Raw genomic sequence first — 24,466 nt, 5'->3', positions numbered from 1 at the left:
GGTCTTGGAATCCGTGTCATGCTACCCATATTTAGTACCGTCATGCTAAAATTGTCGCAAATATTATATATTAGAGATGATCTGCTATCATTGTAAACGGAACCCCACATCATTCCGTGCGAATTGAAATCTCCTAAAATCAAACGTGGAGCAGGAAGGGCATCAACCATTTCATTAAGCTGTCGTTGTCCAACTTGAGCTCTTGGAGGAATATATACCGAAGCAATGCAAATGTCCTTTCCTTTCATGTTTATTAGACAAGCAACAACTTCTATACTAGAAGTCGAAGGAATGTTTAATCTATAAAAGGAATAACATTTCTTAATTCCTAAAAGCACTCCACCATACGGAGAGTCCCTATCGAGACGTATAATGTTAAAGTAATTAAAATTTAAAGCTATATTTGATGTAAGCCATGTTTCGCACAAAGCAAATACATCACATTTTTGACTATGCAACAAAACTTTAAATGAATCAAGTTTTGGCATGATGCTTCGACAATTCCACTGCAGGACAGTGATTGTATCATTTGCGGCGGGTGATAAATTATCCATCAAAAGATACAAAACCTGAGACAATTGGCCATTGAGCTGATAACTGCTTCAAAAAGGTTCTAGCTATTGGAAGGAATGCCATTATGAGGGTCTTTAAGGGTTCAGTTATATTGAATGCTGAGAAAATCCATTCCACAATTTCCGAAAACTTCAGTAATCCTGTTGGTGGCTGTGAAATGGAGCCCACTGGATTATTGTCTTTTCTTGTGCTAGTTCCTGGATTGGTTTGTGAATTTGACAAACCAGGAGGCACAGTTTCTGGTTTTAAATTTGGCTTTTTAGATTTAACACGGGGATCTTTTTTTGAAGGTGTAATTTTAGGAGTCTTTTTTGGTATTTTGTGGTTTGTTAATCTCCTCTTAACAGACCCTTGAGGAGTGACAAACGAGGTATCTTCACTATTTCCGTCAGAGTCAGATTCCTCTGGTTCCGCCAGATTTGAAAAACCGTTTTCGGATTCCAAAGGTGGGACATAAATGATAGTTTTGAGCATTTCCGCATATGTGCGCTTAGACCGTGCTTTTAAAGAAAGCTTTATTTTGTCCTTACGCAATTTAAATGCAGCGCATACTGAAAGATCATCATGAGGATTTTCCCCACAATAAACACATTTTTCAATATCTTTATCGCAAAGATTATCCTTATGAGGCCCTTGACATTTTGTACATTTCGACTTATTACTACAGTAAGTAGCTGTGTGGCCAAATTTTTTGCAGTTCGTGCAATTCATAACATTTGGTATGAAAAGCCGAACAGGAAGGCGAACTCTATCGATGTGGACATGGCTAGGCAAGGCAGATCCAGCGAATGTTACTCGATACGAATCTGAAGGTCGATAAGTTTTGTTTCCTTCTTCGAAAGATGCTGAGTACAATTGCTTGCACTCAAGTATCCTTACTCCCTCAAGCATAGAGTTTTTAAAACGTCCAACTCCATGCTCAAGCAACTCTTTAACCGAAAGACCCGCTTCGGTGATAACACCGTCTATTTCAACGTCTTTCGAAGGGATATATACGCGATATTCGCGGGTAAATAATTCACAAACAACAATCTCATTAGCCTGCTTCAAGGAATCGACTACAACGCGGATCTTGTCTTTATGGGCTCTTATTTTACGCCGAAAATATACTATCCATGGGCCCGCAGAAGTTTCATTGTAAAACTTCGTTCTCTGCGAGTTAGGAACCGTTAAATTTTCGCCTGGTGGCAGAGATGGATCTCCTGGATTCTCATTCATTAGATCATCCATTACATAAATATGTTTAAATAATTGATCTCAACTGAATTATATAAACGAGAATATTCTTTGAAGTGAAATAAAATAAAATTATAGATCTACCTGTTAGTCGCTTTCTGCTTTCCACAGGTACTCGGCATGAAGCTCGTTCCAACTAATTTAAATTTGCTGTCTTCTATCTCCGTTGCTCTGCCGTCGTGGTCTTCGCTGAGCTTGGTCTGTACGCTGTCTGTACCTGGCCTTAGATACAGCGTTGTAGCTCTTGTTGACGATGAGTTGTGATGCTTCTTGTGTAGCACCACACGATAATGCTTCGTTTTGTCCACCGCAACCGGTACTGTACACCATACAAACTGATACCTGGTGGTTGTCTCTGCGGCTTTGCGCCGATGCGCCCTAGCACCTCTGTGCCTTAGCACCTCTGTGCCTTTACACCCCTTCGTCTCCGCACCTCTGTGTCTCAGCACTTCTATGCGTTCGCACCTCTGTGTCTCTTCACCTCTGTGCGTATGAATGGGATGGCCTTCTTCGATTGCTTTCAAGTCGGGAACGCCCCGAATATTTGCTGTACACCAGCTTTTGCTGCGTTTGCAATAGGCGCAGGCGGGTTTTGTTTACCTGCAGCTAAAGTTGCCTTGACTCGGTGATAGCCGTTAACTCACAAGCCAGTAACACAACCTGTCTGCTTGAACGCTTTTTACTGAATGAATAATATTCTGTTGTTGTAGTCTAATATTATCAGTATATCGAATAAAATTTGAATATCTAACACTTGTGAATTATTTACAGCGAAATCAAAGTGCGTTCATATTTTCTGAGACAGTCTTTATAGAGATCCTTTATTGTATTTATCACCATATATTTACGAGATTTCTCTGACAAGGATAATTGGGTATACGCTCCTTCCAAATCAACGGCGCAGAAAACTCTGCAACCCGATAGTCCAGCAAAAATGTCTTGCGCGATCGGCAAGGGATAAGTATTTGGGATTATTTTTTCATTGATTGTTACCTTGTAATCAATCACCAATCTGATCTGATCCTGATTTTTTTATCATCGCTATAACAGGAGAAACCCATTCGCTAGTTTTAATTGGTGTGATTATGCCTTCATTTTCTAGTTTGTTCAAATGTTGAAGAACTTTTTCTCGCAATCTATAGGGGACGTCATATTTTTTTTGAAAACTGGTGTTTCGTCCTTAAGCACTAGCTCTGCCTCAAAACCAATTATTGGTGAGGATAAATTTTTATTGAACACATTCACATATTTTTGCTTGATATTACTCAAAAGCTGATCGTTATCTATTGAAACACTTAAATTTTTTATCGAAGTAATCGCAGTAAAATATTGTCTCCACTCTGGATAAAACACATCAATCCATTCCCTGCCCATGAGTGGAATGAAATTTGATTCATAATCAAGTACAACCAAATTCAAAACTTTGTTCATTCCTTTGAATGACACATGCACTTAAACCTTTCCTTAAACATCCAATCGGGAACCATTTACAACAACTAATTTCTTTTTGCAATTCACCAACGACAAATTATATAACTCACAGAACCTAATTTTACCCATTACTGTACCGAAGAACCACACTCAATTTCCATATCAATATATTTTCCCTCTATTTGTAATTTAAGAACAGGTCAGATTTGCCCATGGGGGATGTATCGGTTCACGACGAATTTTTGTCGTGAATACAATTTACTTTACTATGGGGCGCCTTTTAAAAATTTACCCTCAGAGAGAGTGATAAGTTTTTGATGGTGAATATCTCTTGTTGTATCTAACGAATCAACATAATTTTTGCTACATGCCATCGGAAATATGATCACAATTTTATGATAAAATATTCAGTTGTGTGACATAATCTCAAATAATTTAAAATTAAACTTTTCTGAAATGTTTGGTATAAAGGAGTATCAAAGAGGATAATTCATAAGGTGCGTTTGCCTTTCTCGTATTTTGAAAGCTCATAGCTCAGTGATCTGTGAAAGGATTTATATAATCTAACTACCAATAGAATCGAAATTTTTCAACTTAAACGTGTATAGCAACAGCATTGAAGTATTTCAATAGTACACTATTGAAAAACCTGTCTCATTTGATCCATGTCAACACCAGCCAATCCGAATGCGTTCTGAGAAAGAGAACAAAATATCTGCTGCTGTACAACAAATCGTTCGAGAAAAATGTTCCGAACAGTGCTTAATATCGTAGTGAGTTCCACAATCTGGTCCTTCTGAATGGTAGGAATGAATCCCGTACAGCATCCTGATAGTTTCTTTCAATGAAATGCAATTCCAAAATGAAATAATCGACATTAAAATTCTGTATGCGGCTATTTTTATAGCCGTCAAGACCACCCATTGGTGAAAAAGCTACAAACGAAATCACGTAAAAAAAAACCTTTTAACAAAAGTACGGGTGTGTAATGTCATAGACATAACTGTATGTCGTGAATACGAATATGACACGCTTTATTTATGCTTCCGAATTCGAATTGGTAGTTGATCGATTGTTTGAATTGTGCAACTTTCCCCTCTTTCATTACTAGAATTTTAAACGATGCGCCTCTACTAAATTACAGATTAGTTACATTAAATATTCTGAAACGCAATTAAATATTATGAAATAAGCAGTATAGCTCTTTATAATAAAATAATTGTGACTCTGACAAGAACTTTTTATGAAAGCGTTCGTGATGGAGAGTGACGAGTTGAGTTAGTTCAGCACGCAGACTCTGAACCCATATTCCGGAACTAAGCTCTGAAACTTGAAGACGATTTTTCGCCATGACTACCAGAATGGGTTGTATAGAGTACAGTAAAGTAAAAATCCGCATAATTCTTTAGGAGTATTATTATGGTTCTAAGAAGAACCGAATAGACGAAGTCTGGAATAAAGAACTGGACCCTGAGGTCAAGAACTAAATTTAGAACCAATAACAGGGTCAGAATCCAGTTTCAATTTAGTAACTCAAAACTGAAATTTCGAAACTCAAATCAGTTCCGGAATACAGCTCCAGAATCCAGTTTCAGAACGCTAGCTCTGAATTCTAAACCTATATTGCGGAACTAAAATCTGAAACTTGAACTTCTCGTTACGACTACCGAAAAGCAAATGAGAGTTGCGACCTGAGCGTTTAAGGTTTTAACCACGCAGAAGGTACACTCTCCGTCGCTGCTGGTTGATGGTTTAACTCCCACGACGTCTGCTTCCATCGAACGCACGAAAATAAATGATCGATTTTCACCACGGTTCCCTTTTTATACGCATTCAGTTGAAGATATGTGCCTGACTACCTCAAAATCGTCGTCCTTGCGCGAAAAACCCAAGCGAAAGTAGAGTTATCCGTATTGTTTTCAAATTTTGAGAAAACTTAATTTTTGAGTTGTTTGTGGTTATCTCACACTGTTCAAAATATTATCCTAAATTCCTGATCATATTTTTGATGAAATGATGTAAGAATTATGTTGCTACCATTAATACAAGTCGAGATATTCACGATTAAGTTCTGCCCATTCTTCCATATGGCTAATTTTGAAAAGGCACCCCATAGTAAAGTAAGTCGTATTCACGACAAAAATTGTTTCAGTTTGGATTCTATCGCCACTGCGAGCAGATGTATTGTGTGTCGTTTGCAAAGCTAGTTTCGCTTCCGTCAAGAGCGATTACGTCACAGCTGCCAATTGTTTGCATTGGTGAAAAAACAATGAAAAGAGGACAACGGTGGAGAGCATCACACAAAATCAGCCGGTAAATATTGTGGAAAACGTGGTAAAAAAGGGGATGTGGGAACAAAAGATCTAATTAGTTGCCATCGAGATGGTGAAGAGACAGAGAAGGGGGAACGAAAAAGCTAGTGACAAAAAAAGATCTTGTTAGTTCCAATGAAGATGTGGACAGGGACGGGGATCGAGAGAATCGGGCGGATGTTAGTGTCGAACCTGTAGGTGGAGATTATACTTTCTGAGCGAGGAATAACACATTACACTTATACAGGGTGATTTTTTAAGAGCTTGAGAACTTTTTTAAACAATAAAACGCATAAAATTTGCAAAATCTCATCGGTTCTTTATTTTAAACGTTAGATTGGTACATGACATTTACTTTTTGAAGATAATTTCATTTAAATGTTGACCGCGGCTGCGTCTTAGGTGGTCCATTCGGAAAGTCCAATTTTGGGCAACTTTTTCGAGCATTTCGGCCGGAATAGCCCGAATTTCTTCGGAAATGTTGTCTTCCAAAGCTGGAATAGTTACTGGCTTATTTCTGTAGACTTTAGACTTGACGTAGCCCCACAAAAAATAGTCTAAAGGCGTCAAATCGCATGATCTTGGTGGCCAACTTACCGGTCCATTTCTTGAGATGAATTGTTCTCCGAAGTTTTCCCTCAAAATGGCCATAGAATCGCGAGCTGTGTGGCTTGTAGCGCCATCTTGTTGAAACCACATGTCAACCAAGTTCAGCTCTTCCATTTTTGGCAACAAAAAGTTTGTTAGCATCGAACGATAGCGATCGCCATTCACTGTAACGTTGCGTCCAACAGCATCTTTGAAAAAATACGGTCCAATGATTCCACCAGCGTACAAACCACACCAAACAGTGCATTTTTCGGGATGCATGGGCAGTTCTTGAACGGCTTCTGGTTGCTCTTCACTCCAAATGCGGCAATTTTGCTTATTTACGTAGCCATTCAACCAGAAATGAGCCTCATCGCTGAACAAAATTTGTCGATAAAAAAGCGGACTTTCCGAATGGACCACCTAAGACGCAGCCGCGGTCAACATTTAAATGAAATTATCTTCAAAAAGTAAATGTCATGTACCAATCTAACGTTTAAAATAAAGAACCGATGAGATTTTGCAAATTTTATGCGTTTTATTGTTTCAAAAAGTTCTCAAGCTCTTAAAAAATCACCCTGTATATCAATGTGTTTAAGGTACTGGTATATAAGAAGCATATATAAACTATCCCGACTCGCCAGCATATCCCGAACCGGAACCTCAGGCGGTCTACCTCGGGCCCTAAGGGATTCCAGTAGCTTCGACCTGGCGTCGCGATACTCTACGCACGACCACACGACATGCTCGATGTCCTGATAGCCGTCGCCACAGGTGCAGAGATCGCTCTCCGTGAGCCCAACACGCCGGAGATCCCCGGCAGTATTGTAATCGTTCAGGAGTCGTGATTTAATATTCGTTTTGGAAGATGTACCATTCTGGGTGAATATATTCACAAGAACCGTGAATCCATTTAATGCCAGGTTGATTAAAGTCTCCCAAAATAACGATTTTGTCGTTCAAACTCAATCGATCGCTTATCGACAAAAGTGAACATAAGTGTTGTTCAATCATGTTAGAATCATTCACGCAATCAAGCGGAACGTAAAGCACACACATGTATAACGTATAATTTGAGGACAAAAGAGCAATGAAAACTTGCTCAACATTGCCACAATTTGAGAAAGTTATCAAGCGCGAATTGAATTTGGAGCGACAGGCAATCAAAATACCTCAGCCGCTCGTTTTGCAACTGTTAGTTTCGTTACGGTCTTGTCGGTACACGGAGTAGGAACTATCGAAAATCTGCTTGATTAATATGTTAACTTGCTGGTGATAATTGAAAACTCAAATGAGAACCATTATTTTTACGTTTCGTCTTTGACTCATCAGTGCAGAGCAGTTCAAATTGAACTGCTTAGTGCTAAACTCGGCAGTTCAATTTGAACCGCTAAGCAGACGTAAAGTTTCTGCTATTTACAGAACACTTTTTGTTTTGCAACGAAGTGCAATGTCTTTTCTGACGTGCCGAACGAAAACGTGTTTTCGACTATTTCTGGCCGATGCAGGTATGGTCATTTAGGGGTTAGCCAAATTTTGTGCTTGGGCACATAACCGTTTTCATTATTTTTACGTTTCGTCTTTGACTCATCAGTGCAGAGCAGTTCAAATTGAACTGCTTAGTGCTAAACTCGGCAGTTCAATTTGAACCGCTAAGCAGACGTAAAGTTTCTGCTATTTACAGAACACTTTTTGTTTTGCAACGAAGTGCAATGTCTTTTCTGACGTGCCGAACGAAAACGTGTTTTCGACTATTTCTGGCCGATGCAGGTATGAGAACCGCTACCCTCTATTTATCATTATGATCGGCGAGAGTTTGGTGTTATCGAGTTGATGTTTATGCCTATTCATTCGCACTTCCTCACTACCAAGGAAGGTAGACCATTTGGCACTACAAACTGAGCAGCAAAACTTCAAGTGACAAGGTTATTCAATTGACAATGAATTCTGGGAGCTTCGGCAACAAAAGTAAAATGAATGAGTAGGGATATGCTGACAGTCAAGTAGGGATATGCTGACAGTTCAACAAATATATTCGATTGAAATGAAGTTTTACCGCACTGCTACTGATACTAAGAATACGTGCTACTGATACGAAATAAGTGGTGGCACCTCCTATCAACCGTGGTGACATCTGCAAATGTTCGCCACGCTGGTTGAACAAATGTTACATACAGTTTATATGTGAGCCTGTATATCTGTTATCTGTGGTTAGGGATAGTGAAGGTAAATAAAAAAACGTGCTTAATCCAGTGAGATGATGCCTTTTTTATCGATCCACATGTGTTTTTTGCATGAATATTCTTCGGTGTTTCACTTTTCATGACATTATTCTAATGTCCGTCGTTTTAAGTGGCAATTTGAGATTTTAATCTCTCATTACTCTGTAATGTCGAAACTGCAAAGCGGATCGAAATTGAATCTAAAAGTGTAACAATCGATTGAACATTCTATGATATGTCGGAGTAAGTTCCACTTAGGGTTTACGGTAATTTAAGCTACTTCCAGGGCCGGTATTCAGGAACCAGCATAACCCAAACCGATTCGACCAATAAATTGCAATATTTTTGAGTCCAACTTTAAAGTTTTTCGGAATTGTCACCTTCTATATCGCTTTGAATTTTAAAACATTTATCATCCTAAAACTCCAGAATCGGAAGTCAGAATTGGATAAAATTGGATTCATTTTAATTTGAACTTTTCTTTCTGAAATTCGATTTGGCTTTTTTTGAGAACACGATTGACCTTTGAGAAACGATTCGATACTGGAACCGGAATTCGAAATTCGGTGTAGCCGAAGTCAGACATATTCACCTGAATCGACTATCCAAATCTGCAAATACGATAAACCTGATTAATTTACGTGAAATAGACATTTTTATACTAATCACCTAAACCGGAAGATGGATCTGACTGAAAAGCAAGATGTTTTATAGGATCTTAAAACTTTTCATTTGAATCTTAGATGATTCTTAGATTTCATTTCATTCTTAGATCGGTTCAGCCATCTACGAGAAAATTAATTGCATTATTTTAATTTCCCGTATCATCCCGTATTTCCGGAACCAGAGGTCGGAACCAAACATAATTCAGGAACCTTGTTTGGGAGCATACGACTTTGCATATGAATCTGAGTTTGTAGAAAACGGTTGAGTCATCTCCGAAAAAAATTGAGTGGAATTATTTGTCACACACGCATTTGCTGATCTCGACGAACTGATTCGAATGGTATATGGCTGTTATGTTGTTCCAGAATTTATTGCTGTAAGTAGCTTAAATCAATATAATTATGAAATTGCTTTCAACTCGAAAATACTGCCATCAACTGGTTTACATATGCCATATTCGAACGAATATGTTGCCAAAAACGAACCGTGCTAAAATCGGTCCGACACAAAATGTCACGAAAAAGGATGCTGTACACAGTCTTTTTGGTACATAGAAACGAATGAATGTAACTGTATAAAAAATCGTGTTTTTTGTTACTCCCAAGCATTTCTATGCCACACAGCGCTCAAAACTCCTACTGCTGGAATAGGGGAAAAAGTCGCTTACACAAAAATTTCGATATCTTCGTTAAAAATGTCTAGATTACCGTGCGTCTGACTTGTTGGATGGGTATTACCGTGCGGAATCTAAGTCTAAAAATATATTCTGTTTTCAAGGTCAATTGTGACAGATACTGTCAAAAAACTGAAAATTTTGACATAAAAAAAAAAAAAATTTTCTAAGGTTTGAGCGAATTCTCTACCTATTTTTTATATTTATAAAAAAGGTAAAAATATAGCATTTAGAAGTTTACTAACTACTATGTTTATTGCTGAAAATAAAGTGTAAATAACAATTTGATACATTTAAACAAATAATCCTATTACCTTACTCTTATTCTTACTCTCACAGTCGTAGACCACGCGAGTCTCTGCTGTATACAGGGCGCGGGACCCCACCGTAGCCGCTAGATGTCCTCTTTTCTACACCTTCTGTCTCGTCCAACAAAGCTCCTGCAGCGCTACGACGTCGAAGTTGCGAGGATTTAGTTCGTCGTATATTATCCTGTCGCAGCCTGTGAAACCTAACGACTTGCAGTTCCATGTTCCAAGTTTCCAGTCGTCGTCCTTATTTCCATTTTCTGTTTTGTTATTCTGAAATTATATGTCATGATATTTCTTGTTTTACTTACGTTTTGTTTTGCTTTGCTATCTTCTAATGTTCTGTTCTGTTTCCCATTCCGAATCTGTTTCGATATTTATTTGTTTATTTATTTATTGTTCATTACCGATGTCGTAGAAGCCTTCAAATTCATCCGACGATTTCTCTCTCTCTCTGAGAATCCCTCAAAGTCGCTCTCGTTTTCTCCATTGTTCGGTTCCTCTGCGATTCGTGTCAACATATGTTACGCTAGCACTCTGAATCGTGTATTTCTGCTCGCAACTTCTCTGAGATACTCTGGAGAGAGACTCATGCACAACGTGTCTTGTTCCACGCATGTTAGCCAGTTGTGGCCATGATGAACGTGCTTGAGTGAGGCCGAGATATGGAACTCTGGCCATTTTAACCATTTCACCTTCGTTCATACGTTCATACGGGGCTACCACGTTTGGCATAATACCGTTTGGCAGAACGCCGTTTGGCATAATAGTTTGGCAGAACGCCGTTTGGCATAATAGTTTGGCAGAACGCCGTTTGGCATAATAGTTCGCTGTCGCTCGTTCGGACCTAACTGAGGGATAGCTCCTAGCTTTGGGTAATCCGGGCAAACGCACGCAACTAGACAGGGGTGATTTCTGCGGGGGCGCTGTCCCCCCGCAGTGGCCGGCGTTTCCGACGGCGGGTAGCTGGCACACTCGCGGCCTTCGGCCGTCTCGACCTGAATCATCTATGACGAACAGAATATTATGCCAAATGGCCATTATGGCGAAAAACTGTTATGCCAAACGGCGTTATGCCAAACGGTATTATGCTAAATGATCTTATGCCAAACGGACCGCCCACCTATAATTTGATTTGTTCAGCTCAAGCCCACGATGGCCAACATTATTCATCTAACCGATTACCAGAACTTTTTATCCTGATACGGTATAGCAAAAACAGTTATATGCGTTCCACCATTGTCATTCAGCAAGCAATGTTTGGGATACTCTATTAAGGTCTGAGGACAGAGGGCCACGTGTTGAGCTTTAAATCGACCACGTGGCTCCCTCAATTCCCTTTGCGCATCGTATTTCTCTTGAACTCTCTCGTATATGCGCAAACTGTACCGGGTTGCCAGCATACATTTTATTATTTTGATGAGAAGTTTTATCACATTAATCGTATGGGCTGGTCATTACATGGATTCCAATGAACAATGTAAAAATATTCAACTTTCACAAAGATAGAATGTCTGTGTGTTTGGCAGCCTTGTCGAGCCAATTTTATTTCTCTCTCCTTTTTTAGAATGCTATCAGGAAACCAAAGCGAAAAAAATAGCGGATGCATTGAAACTGACTTTGTTTCACAGAAAAATACAAGACTTTATTTTTATCGCGATAACATATATGTTTTATGTACTAATCGCATCTAAACTAAATTATCTAAACTTTGTCACGGTAGATTTATGATACAAGCCTTCAAAGCCGAGATATTCGATGAACAAGTAGAGGTATGCATTTCCGAGCGTTCCAATTATCAGCAGTTCTTCAGTCAGAAAAAATACAACACGACCGCTAAACTCAATGAATCATTCTGAAAATTTCACAGAATATTCTCAATTAAATTTCGAAGACATTGTCAGATGGGTTTTTCTACATTCTGCACCGTTTCCAAGAAAATTTAATTTGAAACGGGAAAATAGCAAAAAACCTACCACTTTACGGTACCGTCCTCAGCCCTTAAGCACGTGTTTCAAAATGACAAATCGCATGGATCAAACAGTCTCCACCCAAAACTGATCATTGCGCGCCAAACTACTTCTCAACGATCTAATATTCCTTTCTTCAACAGCGAAATACTGAGCATTTTGTTGCGCGCCAATCAATCAATCTAGCAAGCATGGATGACTTTTTCAACGAAAAATTCCATTGTCCATACAAAACAACTTTATGGATTTTTGCCACTTTTCCGGTGAATTTTTCTAATTTTTAATTTTGATGTAAGAACCCGGTGGAAATAGAAATTGATCAAAAAAAAAAAAAGAATCATGTGAATATATATATATATATATATATATATATATATATATATATATATATATATATATATATATATATATATATATATATATATATATATATATATTAATATATATATATATATATATATATATATATATATATATATATATATATATATATATATATATATATATATATATATATATATATATATATATATATATATTTGTTTTCATCGACTTGTGGCAGGGTGCATTGCAGCAATCGCGGAACCCACTTGGAAAAAAACCTTTTACATGCTCAATTTTTCATGAAGGATAGTAAATACACTTCCATATGATATCTGTGTCATCTCAGCAATCTCACGGAGCTTCACTTTACGATCTTTCATTATAATTTTTGTCACTTTACTCACATTTTCCGGTGTAACGGCTTCCACAGGTCTACCCGAGCGTTCCGCGTCATTTGTGTCGACCATGTTTAAACTCGGCGAACCACCGACAAATCGTTGCTTTTGATGGACAAGAGTCCGGATAACATTTTTCAATCCATTGTTTCGCTTGCACGGTGTTTTTACCCATTAAAAAACAATGTTTTATCAAAACACGAAACTCGTTTTTTTCTTCATTTTTTAAACAAACTACAAAACGACTTTACTCCAACCTCGAAAACTCAGCTGTGTCTGGTCGGATCGACTTAAAATTTTGACCCGTTTCAAGCAAAGATTAGTACTCCAGAAAGACGTGGTTACTGGTTTACTACGAGCGCCATCTCTGCTTTAGTCTCGGGACTTATTGATCCATGTGTTATATATATATATATATATATATATATATATATATATATATATATATATATATATATATATATATATATATATATATATATATATATATATATATATATATATATATATATATATATATATATATATATATATAGCGGTAAAAACCAACATGTTTGTCGGTTACGTCACGTATACCAGCATATCTCTGGAACCAGAACTCGCAGTCATTTAATCTTCGAACTTGAAGAATGGCCCAAAAGTAGCTTACAAACGAGCCTAAGCTTGTTAAAATCGGTATAGCCATCTCCGAGAAACTTTCGTGGTAAAAAAACAACGTGTTTTGCCAGTTACGTCACTTATATAATTATATCTCCAAAACCAAAAGTCACGGCCATTTGATCTTCGAACTTGATCAATGGCCTAACAAAAGCTTTCAAACGGGCCTAGGCTTATTAAAATCAGCTCAAGCATCCCCGAGAGACTTGAGCGGTAAAAAACAACGCGTTTTGCCGATTACGTCACTTATATCATCATATCTCCGGAACCAAAAGTCACAACCATGTTATCTTCGAACTTGATCAATTGTCCGACAGTAGCTTTTGAACGAGTTTAAGTTTGTTGAAGTCGGTTCATTCATCTTTGATTGAGCGTTAAAAATATCTTCGAAAAGGGCACACACAGACATTTTCCGATCTCGTCGAACTCAGTCGAATTGTATATAACACTCCGGTATATGAATGGTATATGGGTCTCCGAGGCTCCCTTCGAAAATCGGTTCCTTCAACAATTCTAATACCGTCCCTTAGAGAAAGGTAAAAACATTTTTTTTTCATATGCATGATCTTATCACTATTCCAGGTTCGTTTCTATCAGTACATCACTTTTATTTATAGTAAGATAACTGGCTTTTGGTCGATCTCATGGAAGAGGAAGAAGGCTAACATAAAATAAAAATTAAATTGGTACTCTAATGGTCTTAATGAAATGATAAAGAAGTTTCATGTATGGAAAGTTACGACAAGCAAGAATGTCTCGAACTGGGACATTGGATAATCTACCTTCGGTACGCAAGGAATTTAATAGTTGAGATCTGACATCACGATACTCCACGCATGTGCAAACGACATGATCAATATCGCGATAACCTACGGCAAAAGCATAATAATTAGTCTCGGAAAGTCCAATTCGAAGGGGGTGTGCGTCTAACGTGTAGTGATTGAACATTAGTGTGCGAATGAAATCCCTACTCACATCCAGTCCCCTTTCTCTTTGTCGATATTTTAAGAATAATTGAGTGTGTAGATTACGAGATTAAATTAGATAGTCTGTTTACAAGAAACTAAAACATGATTATAAACAATCGTCTTGAGATTTGCTTTAGAAAGGAAGATAAACATTTCGTCTAGACTTACAAGGAAATATATGTTAGCTAGAAGATCGCCTTCATGTCAAAATTAGGGTCATAAACAAGGCCAGCCTTATCTTCATGCAAGATGTATATGTTTCAGTGTTTATCCTCTTTATCGCGCAGGCTTGTTATGTCTGTCCGCTTTGGTGCAATAAAGGATCTAAGCCGAATTATATTAACCAGCCTTGGTTCTCAATCGAGTGGTGAGCAGAGAATTGCACATCACTCCCCGTTTTCTTTCTTCTTTACTCTCGCTTCATCTCCAATTCTCTAGATCCGCCTTGGTAAATTCTCGATACTCTTTCCCATCTGAAAATTCTCCAATAAGGGGAAAATGTATACATAAAATGTAGTGGAACTAATATAGATGTAAGAAAACTGTAAACTAACCTTAAAAATTTGTAAATAAATCAGTTGTGTTTCAGAACTCACAACGTACGGTTAGTCTAGCCTCAATTCGTGATCCGTGATTTAAAAAAGTAATGTGTAGTGTAATGTCAGAGACATAACTGGATGTCATGAATACGAATAAAACTGACACTCTTTCTTACTTTCGAATATCAATTAATTGATCGATTGTGTGAATTGTGCAAGCTTTCCTCTTTTTCACTACTAGAATTCGAAACGATACTCTTAAACTAAAGTACAGATTAGTTACATTAAACATTCTGACACACAATTAAATATTACGAAATAACGAGTATAGTTCTTTATGATAAAATAATGGTGGTTCTGAAAGGAACCTTTCATTAATGGCTTCTAAGCCGGTGCTATGCATTTTATATAGCAAATCAGCAGAAAGTTCTACTACAAACTGCAAGTGGTTGAAAATTTCCCATAATTCTTTGGGTATACAATTGTTGTTCTAAGTAGAAATATACAGATATATGAAATATACAGGTGGGAGAACCTCACTTCGACATTCAGTTTCGTCTGTAGCAATTAGAGAAATGAACAGTTTTTTTTCAAAGATTACCTTTTATATTTGTTCAGTAGAATCTGATATGTGCCTGACTACCTCAAAACCGTCGTCCGGATGCGAAAATGATGCGTGATGAATTTTCCTCATTATTTTCAAAAGTTTTAGAAAACTTTCAATTATTTTTTCAATTATTTTTAGGATTTTTTCACGCTGTTGACAAATTAATCACGAATTGCTGATCACATTACCGATAGCTTGTAGAACAACTATGTTGTTGGGTTAAGTACATCGAAAGATATTCGTTTTTTTTAAATAACTATTTAATGGAATATGAGTTAAAATTAAATTATTAAGATTTAAATTGGGTGTTCAGCCACAAGCGGTGAGTTTTCAGCCCAATTATATATAAGGATTTGATTGATACCATGAGGACATCATTTGCTTCCGCAATTCTGAGATTTTTGTGTAGGGAAAATTCTAAACCTACTTGTATTGTGTAATGGGGAAAAGGAACTTATATACTAACTTACTAACTAATACAGAGAGCGAATCGATTCAATTGAAGATTGCATCGATTTTTGTCGGAATTTGCTTATAATATTATGTGACACTACATCTAATGGTTCTATATTTGTGAGTCTGTGTAACTCATTTGTACTAAACCAGGGAGGACGCTTCAAAATCATTTTCAGAATTTTATTCTGAATCCTTTGAAGCGTTTTCTTCCTGGTGGAACAACAACTTGACCAAATTGGTACTGCATAAAGCATGCCTGGTCTGAAAATTTGTTTATAAATTGACAATTGGTTTTTTAGACAGAGCTTAGAATTTCTGTTTATAAGAGGATATAAACATTTAATATATTTATTACACTTTGCCTGGATTCCTTCAATGTGATCCTTGAAAGTGAGTTTTTTGTCATACGTTAAACCTAAGTATTTAGCTTGACCAGACCATGTCAATTCCAAGCCATTCAATTTGAGAATGTTATTATTGTTTGGTTTAAGAAAAGAAGCTTTTGGCTTATGAGGAAAGATAATTAATTGCGTTTGGTTTAATTTTCCATTTTGACAGATAATCACTGCAAATATTTAAACTTCTTTGTTGGCGACTGCAGATCACTCTTAGATTTCTACCTGTGTCGTCACAGAATAGCGATTTCTGACAACCAACGGGTAGATTTGGAAGATCAGAAGTGAAAATATTATACAAGATTGGAGCTACGCTCGAACCCTGCGGAACACCGGTTCGTACGGGTAGCAATTCAGATTTACAATTCTGATAGCTAACCTGAAGAGTACGATCAGTTAAATAATTTTGAATCATTCTGTTCAAATAAATAGGAAATTGGAAATCAGACATTTTTGCTATTAAACCTTTGTGCCAAACACTGCCGAGTGCTTTTTCTATGTCTAGAAGAGCAACTCCAGTGGATAACCCAGAATTGCTTTTATCATGTTCGTTACTCTGACAAGTTGATGAGTAGTTGAATGTTCATGACGGAATCCAAACTGCTCTGGTAAAAAAAATTGACTTCTCATTTATATGAGACATCATTCTCAAGAAGATATTTTTTTCAAAAAGTTTACTGATAGAAGAAAGTAAGCTAATTGGTCGATAACTTGATGTTTCTGCTGGATTTTTATCAGGTTTCAGGATAGGAATTACTTTAGCGTTTTTCCATCTTTTTGGGAAGTAAGCTAATGAAATACACTTGTTGAAAATTTTAACCAGGAGTCTCAAGGCAACATCGGGAAGATTTTTAATAAGAATATTAAAAATTCCATCATTACCAGGAGCCTTCATGTTTTTAAGTTTCCTAATAATTGATTTAATTTCATCAAAATTCGTCTCAATAATGTCATCTTGTGATAACACTTGGGTTGAAATATGATCATATTTCAGTGAGACTTCATTTTCAATAGGACTCACAACGTTCAAATTAAAATTGTGGACACTCTCGAACTGCTGAGCAAGTTTTTGAACCTTTTCGCCATTTGTAAGAAGTATTTGATTTCCTTCCTTGAGAGCAGGAATTGGTTTCTGAGGTTTCTTAAGAACCTTAGAAAGTTTCCAGAAAGGTTTAGAATATGGTTTAATTTGTTCAACTTCTTTAGCGAAATTTTCATTTTGCAAAAGAGTAAATCTATATTTAATTTCTTTTTGTAAATGCTTAGCTATGATTTTCATAGCAGGATCACGAGAACGTTGATATTGTCGTCGACGAACATTTTTCAACCGAATGAGCAGTTGAAGATTGTCATCGATGATAGGAGAATTTAATTTAGTTTGAGCTTTGGGAACTGAAAGATTTCTATCTTCGATAATATAATGATTCAAATTATCAATTGCTGTGTCGAAGTCCGCAGAATTTTCTAAAATAGTTTCATGATCCACATGATTTTCAATGTGAGATCTGTAATCCAACCAATTAGCTCTATGATAGTTGAATATAGAACTAATTGGATTAATTATAGCTTCGTTGGAAAGTCTGAATGTTACAGGAAGATGATCTGAGTCAAAGTCAGCATGTGTAATCGGTTCACTACAAATGTGACTTTGATCCGTTAGAACCAGATCAATTGTAGACGGGGTTTTCACGGAAGAGAAACAAGTAGTATTACTGGGATGAAGAACTGTGAAGTAACCAGCTGAGAGTTGATTATGAAGTATTTTACCATTACTGTTATTTTGCCTACAATTCCACTGGACATGCTTAGCATTTAAGTCCCCTATTACGAAAAAATTTGATCGATATCTTGTAAGTTTTTGCAAATCGCCTTTAAAGAAATTTAATTGTTCGCCGGTGCATTGAAATGAAATAAATTCCATGAATGGTTTCATTATAATATTGTTTGCAAATTTCCATCCGATTTGAAATGCTTCAAAAAGTGATGAAGTCGAATTCATTTGGATGATCATTTGAAAAAGTTGATCTAGTAGGTAGATCATTTTATTTTCAGTTATATCGCCTAAATCGACTTCATTTAAAGAAGCGAATGGCATTGAAGGAATATTTGTAGGTAGACTGCCATTAGAAGAAGATGATTTAACCGGTCTACCTATTAGTAAATTGTTTTCGTTAGAAGATGAAATGCAAGAAATAGGTGGTAGATTTCTACCTGATACACTAGCATAACTGACAATAGAAGAAGATGATGACGAGGTCGATCTACCTGTCAATAAATTGTTTTCGTTAGAAGACGAATTGGCAGGCGTACCTGTTTTTTGGTTTAAATTCGGAGAAAACAGTGCCTTAGAAGAATTAGGTGTGGCATTTGTAACGGTTTTTTGATTTTCAGGTATGTTCTGTAAATTTAAGGTCGATGATTTGACTTGTTGTCTAAGCGAACGAGCGTTTAAAATTTTTTCCCTGACAGGACATTTCAAATAATTGGATTTATGATTTCCATAGCAATTTGAACATGAGAATTTATCAGTGGTTTCATTCATTGGACAAACGTCTTTCGAATGCGATTTACCACAATTCAAACACCGTATATCCATATGACAATTTTTGGTTCCATGACCGAAGCCTTGGCAACGACGACATTGCGTTAAGTTTGCAATACGATTATGCCGTTTGAAATGTTCCCAATGAATTTGAATGTGGGAAATGAAACGTACTTTCTCTAAAGTTTTCAAATTGTTTACATCAGTTCGATTGAAGTGTATTAGGTAAAGTTCATGGGAAATTCCAGAGCGTGGTTTAGAAGTACCATTCGCTCTTTTTTTCATGAGTATTACTTGGGAAGGGGAAAAACCAAACAATTCTTTTAGTTCATTTTACATTTCATCAATACTTTGATCATTTTATAAGCCTTTCAAGACAACCTTGAAAGGTCTGTCTGATTTTATATCATATGAATAATAATATAATAGTTTTTCGGACAAATATCGAATAAAACGTTCGTAATCTTCCAATCCATCAACCAAGACTCGACATTCTCCTCTTCGTCCGATTTGAAATGAGACTTTTACTTCCGGGAGAAAAGTAGAAACCTCAGTACGGAATGCTTTGAAGTCGGAAATCATCACCGTCACTGGTGGCATAGATTGATGTTTCTTCCCAGAACGACAAGCGTCCATTTTGGGAATTTTTGAAGAATTTTCTTCTATGTCGCTACAATTGGATTCCGGAAGAATCTCGTAAATATTGTTAGACGGCATATGATCAGCGGAAGGGAATTCCGTCCGTTGTCTTTTATTTTTACATTCCGATTCTATAAGATCGTGAATGTTATTAGAAAAATGTTGAATAACGGATTGTGATTTATTCCGTATTGAATTATTTTTAGCCTTAGGCTTGTTGCCTTTCCGGTTGGACGCAGGCATTTTTGAAATGAATGAAATTTTAAATTAAATTACCTAGGCTAAATTAGTCTTCGATTAGACTCCTAGCTAGCCTTAAAAAAGGCTGATTAATTTCTTAGTCACTCTAATATCACTCTTTGTATCACTTAGTCACTCAAATAGCACTCTTTGTATAGCCTTGAGAAAGGCTGACTAATTGTTAGTCTTTAAAAAGACTGTTAGTGCTTCAGGTAGGCTTGAAAAAGACTGAAGCCTTGAATCAATAAAACTCTAGGTAGCCAGAAAAAATTTCCAGGAGCCAAGAGCTATACGCGTGCGGTGCGAACGGCTGCTCAACACCGACTGGAAAGATATTCGTGGTAAAGTTCTGCCCATTCTTGTACAGGGTAAATTTTGAAAAGGCGCCCCATAGTAAAGTGAGCCGTATTCAGGACAAAAGAACCGAAGGAACTGGACCTGAGCTCAAGAACTAGATTCAGAGCTTAGAACAGACTCAGAATTCAGTTGGATTATAGTAGACTACAATTTCAAACCTCAGTTCCGGAATCTTTTTCCAGAATCCAGTTCAGCACGCTGGCTCTGAATTCTAAACCCATATTCCGGAACAAAGCTCTGAAACTTGAAAACGATTTCTCGCCACGACCACCAAAATTGGAACTAAATTTAGAACTAAGAGCGCAGTCAGAGTTCAGTTGCAATTCTAGAACTACAATTTCGAAACTGAAATCAGGTCCGGAATATAGTTCCAGAATGCGAATGAGAGTTGCTACCTGAGCGTTTGAGGTTTTAACCACGCAGAAGGTGCACTCTTCGTTGCTGCTGGTTGATGACATCACTCCCTCGACGACCGGAAAGCAAATCAGCTGTTTTTCAAAGAACGGCGAATCTAACATTGACAGCAAATGGAGAAAAACATCGATGAATGTTTCGATTTATGCAGTTCCTCTTCGACATCAACTGGCAGATCAGCATATTGGTTTTTACTCAGCAAACGGTCGTTTACCTGTACATCACTTGGCTTCAGACGCTTAGCATCCTTTGGATTCTTCTCGGATCTATGGCGCGTTTTACCCATAGCTTGGGTAGGTAGACAACTGCGAATAAAAAATAAAACAAAATCGAAGCTAGTCGTAGTAGGTTATTCGTCTATCCACATCGAGTGTTAGATGACGAATGATCGATTTTCGATCACGCTTCCCCTTTTATACGCATTCAGATGAAGATATGTGCCTGACTACCTCAAAATCGTCGTCCTTGCGCGAAAAACCCAAGCGAAAGTAAAGAGTTTTCCGCGTTGTTTTCAAAGTTTTAGAAAACTTCATTTTTTAGTTGTTTGTGGTTATCTCACACTATTCAAAATAATATCCGAAATTCCTGATCATATTTCTGATGAAATGGCGAAAGAATTATGTTGCTGCCCTTAATACAAGTCGAGATATTCACGATTAAGTTCTGCCCATTCTTCTATATGACTAATTTTGAAAAGGCACCCCATAGTAAAGTAAGTCGTATTCACGACAAAATATTTTTGGGATTTCCATCGAGCGTAGATGTACCGGGATTCCACGCATTTCGCGCTGCATTGATGTGTCGAAAAATAAAGTTGAGTCAAGGACATTTAGAAGGCTGATACGGATAGGAATATATCTTGAAGGGTTGATTTCCTGTGACATATGGTTAACATATACTGTCATGAATCTTGTTTGAGATTGAAGGTCGACTAACCTTTCGAAGTGATTAATAATCAGGGGATTGAGTATCTCACATCTTATTAGCAGCCGTGATTAAAGCTCCCAAAAGCGATCCTTCAATGGAAGAACTCCCGTCAGAACTTCAAGACTCAGATAATTCGCAAACAACGGTACTAAATTCTTCCTTATTTTATAATACTGACCGCCTGAGGCACGAGCCTTGCGGGAGACCCGTGTAGCTAATTCTAAATGTTACCCAGTCACCATGTGAAAAATATATGCGCTTCTCTGGCAAAAAATTGCGCAAATAATTATTTTTAACCACTGGAAGTTTATTTAATTGACATTAAATACATTCTGAGGTAAGGCGCTTTCAGTTCAATAGTGAGTCCAATCACCACCAGCATCAATTATTGCATGGTATGTCCGAGGCATACTTTCCACTGAATTTTCAATGTGTTCGACAGGAAGCGCCTCCCCTCCCCCCTGTTTCTATTCATTTTTAATGTGGAACACATTTTTGTTTTCTATATAGGGGTGCAAATTAGAAACTCAAGAAAAATACACGTAGGAATGTGGTCAGGTTTTGAACAATTACAACTCAGTCAATTTTGTATCAATTATTAATATTATGTCACCATTTGATTGAAAATATTTCTACGTATTGATTTGAATGTTCATAGCCATGTATTTTTAATAGTATATCATTGGAATGTTGATTAATAGCTAGTAGTGTTCTATTTTGTCTACAAAAAATCTCCGGCATGCCGGATTTCCCTGCCATAGTCGACGGTTTTGAAGGAGTAAGCGATGTATCAAAGTGAAAGCATTGCTCTGATTGGTCAATCGATGCAAATGCGAAGCCGTTAGAAGCACGCGGATCTATAAATATAAGCAAAATTATAGCTAACGTTTCAGTCCTACGCATAGCATGCTAGATATAGGTTGTAGCTAGACAGCAAGACAAAAAGTGCCATAAAATGATTTGAAGCTTTAATTGATATGCTCTGATCTTGTGTCATGCAAGTTCGGATGAAATTCCATGTTATGTCGTTTCGCCTGTCAACTACCCCAGGGTAAATTTTGAGTTCATAAGATTAAATTCTTATTTATATAAGATGAACTCGATTGATGATGAGAAAAAGTTTATCGACATCCGTATCGCAAGCGTGTACAAACATATAATTGCATACCTTTGGGCTATTGATGTAATTTCTTCTGCTACAAAACAAATACAAATCACGACAAATAGAGTCTATATTCTGGGTTCGCATGTTTGGTGTTGGTTCCTAATAAAGTTCTATCTAAGCAGACTCTAGTGCATTTGCTGATTCAAAAGTGTGACGATTAATTGAAAATGTGGATCATTAAAAATTTTGGTTGCCTTGTTCCACATCAACGGCTCGAACAACCCCATGGGGCTGATCCTTGTAGTTTTTTTGCAAGATCCAATGTCTCGTTCTTACATTGTTTGCCCACAGATGTTCCCGAATAGCGACGTGTGATAACTCAAGACCTTTTAACTTCTTTTTCGCTTGTCCTTGACGTAAAAACAAGTTTATTTCACTTATCGATCGCAAACTATGGTGGAGTGGTAAATCGAAACACTATGATCAATACATCTCGCAATAATTGTTGTATTTCTGTCAATTAATTAACGCAATATATTTTTTATTTTTACTCTATTCTAGTTTTTGCTGACGGAAGAGTGTGCATTTCAATATTACATGCACCAGGGGATGACCCTCTTGGTGAGTTCCCTGTCGTACAATACTAATATAGCTGCCTACTACTTATATAATTACTAGTATAATTGCTTTCATGTCAAATTGTTCACAATTTACAGGATATGAATTATCAGCTGAACGTTGGAGTCCAGTCCAGAGTGTAGAAAAAATCCTTTTAAGTGTTGTTAGTATTTTAGCAGGTAAGCAAAACAACTTTATATGTTTTCAATATTAGTACATTAATAGAAGACTAAACTGTGTAATTATGCTTATTCCATACAGAACCTAACGATGAGTCAGGAGCAAATGTTGATGCAGCAATAATGTGGCGGGAAAACAGAGACGAATTCAACAAAATAGCAAAACGAATTGTAAGAAAAACTTTAGGTTTACATTCATAAAATATATAGAATTTTTTTTACGTTGTTTCTGTGCAGGATGATTTTGCGAGGATGACATATACTAAAGCTCCAAGGGATAGGGTTGGTCAGACTGTTTATTAATTTGTTTATTGTTTTGTCGGTTATGTCACATATACCATCATATATCTGGAATCAAAAGTCACAACCATTTGATCTTCGAACTTGATCAATGGCCCGACAGTAGCTTTCAAACGAGCCCAAGTTTGTTAAAATCGGTTCAGCCATCTCTGAGAAAATCGAGCGCGTAAAAATACAACGCTTTTTGTCGGTTACGTCACTTATATAATCATATCTCCGGAGCCAAAAGTCACAGCCATTTGATCTTCGAACTTGATCGGGCCATTGACAGTAACTTGCAAACCAGCCCAAGTTTGTTAAAATTGGTTCATCCATCTCAGAGAAAATTGAGCGCGTTCAAATATCTTCGAAAAGTGCACACACACAGACATTTTCCGATCTCGTCGAACTGAGTCGAATGGTATATAACACTATGGGTCTCCGAGGCTCCGTTCGAAAGTCGGTTTTTCCAGCAATTCTAATACATTTCTATAGAGAAAGGCAAAAAGACATGTATGTGCCCACAATAATTTAAAATAAAATCTGATTCGTACCCGGTACTTTCTAAAATGACCGCACTCACTTGTTATCATTTCGATTAAAGTGTGCCATGAGTAAGGCAGAATCAAATGTCAACATTGTCACTCATTTCGATACCATAATATAAAAAGACAATTGTTAAAAATAGCCAACAAGATAAGCAAAACAAATCGCAAAACGAAAAGCACGAAAAATGGGCATCCAAAGCCAGGTCATCATGCTCATTTCTTCCGTATACTCGTCAACCGTAGATTTTGATTTTTTAGCTTTTATGCAATCCACTCTGACTTTTTTGTAGTACATAAT

At 37.1% G+C, this 24,466-nt stretch overlaps 1 protein-coding gene across 1 annotated transcript in view; it reads left to right on the top strand.

The window, feature by feature from the left end:
• The window catches only part of LOC131440635 (ubiquitin-conjugating enzyme E2 G2), a 39,360-nt gene extending 15,793 nt beyond the window's left edge, over positions 1 to 23,567 (top strand). The window contains exons 4-6 of the mRNA XM_058612095.1: positions 23,106 to 23,165; positions 23,261 to 23,341; positions 23,424 to 23,567. Of these exons, the coding sequence (XP_058468078.1) occupies positions 23,106 to 23,165; positions 23,261 to 23,341; positions 23,424 to 23,542 (260 nt within the window). The 3' untranslated portion in view covers positions 23,543 to 23,567. The remainder of the gene's footprint in view (positions 1 to 23,105; positions 23,166 to 23,260; positions 23,342 to 23,423) is intronic.
• The last annotated feature ends 899 nt before the right edge of the window (positions 23,568 to 24,466 follow it).

Source organism: Malaya genurostris, chromosome 1 (assembly GCF_030247185.1).
Source record: "Malaya genurostris strain Urasoe2022 chromosome 1, Malgen_1.1, whole genome shotgun sequence".
Classification (NCBI taxonomy): Eukaryota; Metazoa; Arthropoda; class Insecta; order Diptera; family Culicidae; genus Malaya; species Malaya genurostris.
Note: the sequence above shows the minus strand (reverse complement) of the source record. Positions and strands in the feature narration are given on the sequence as shown.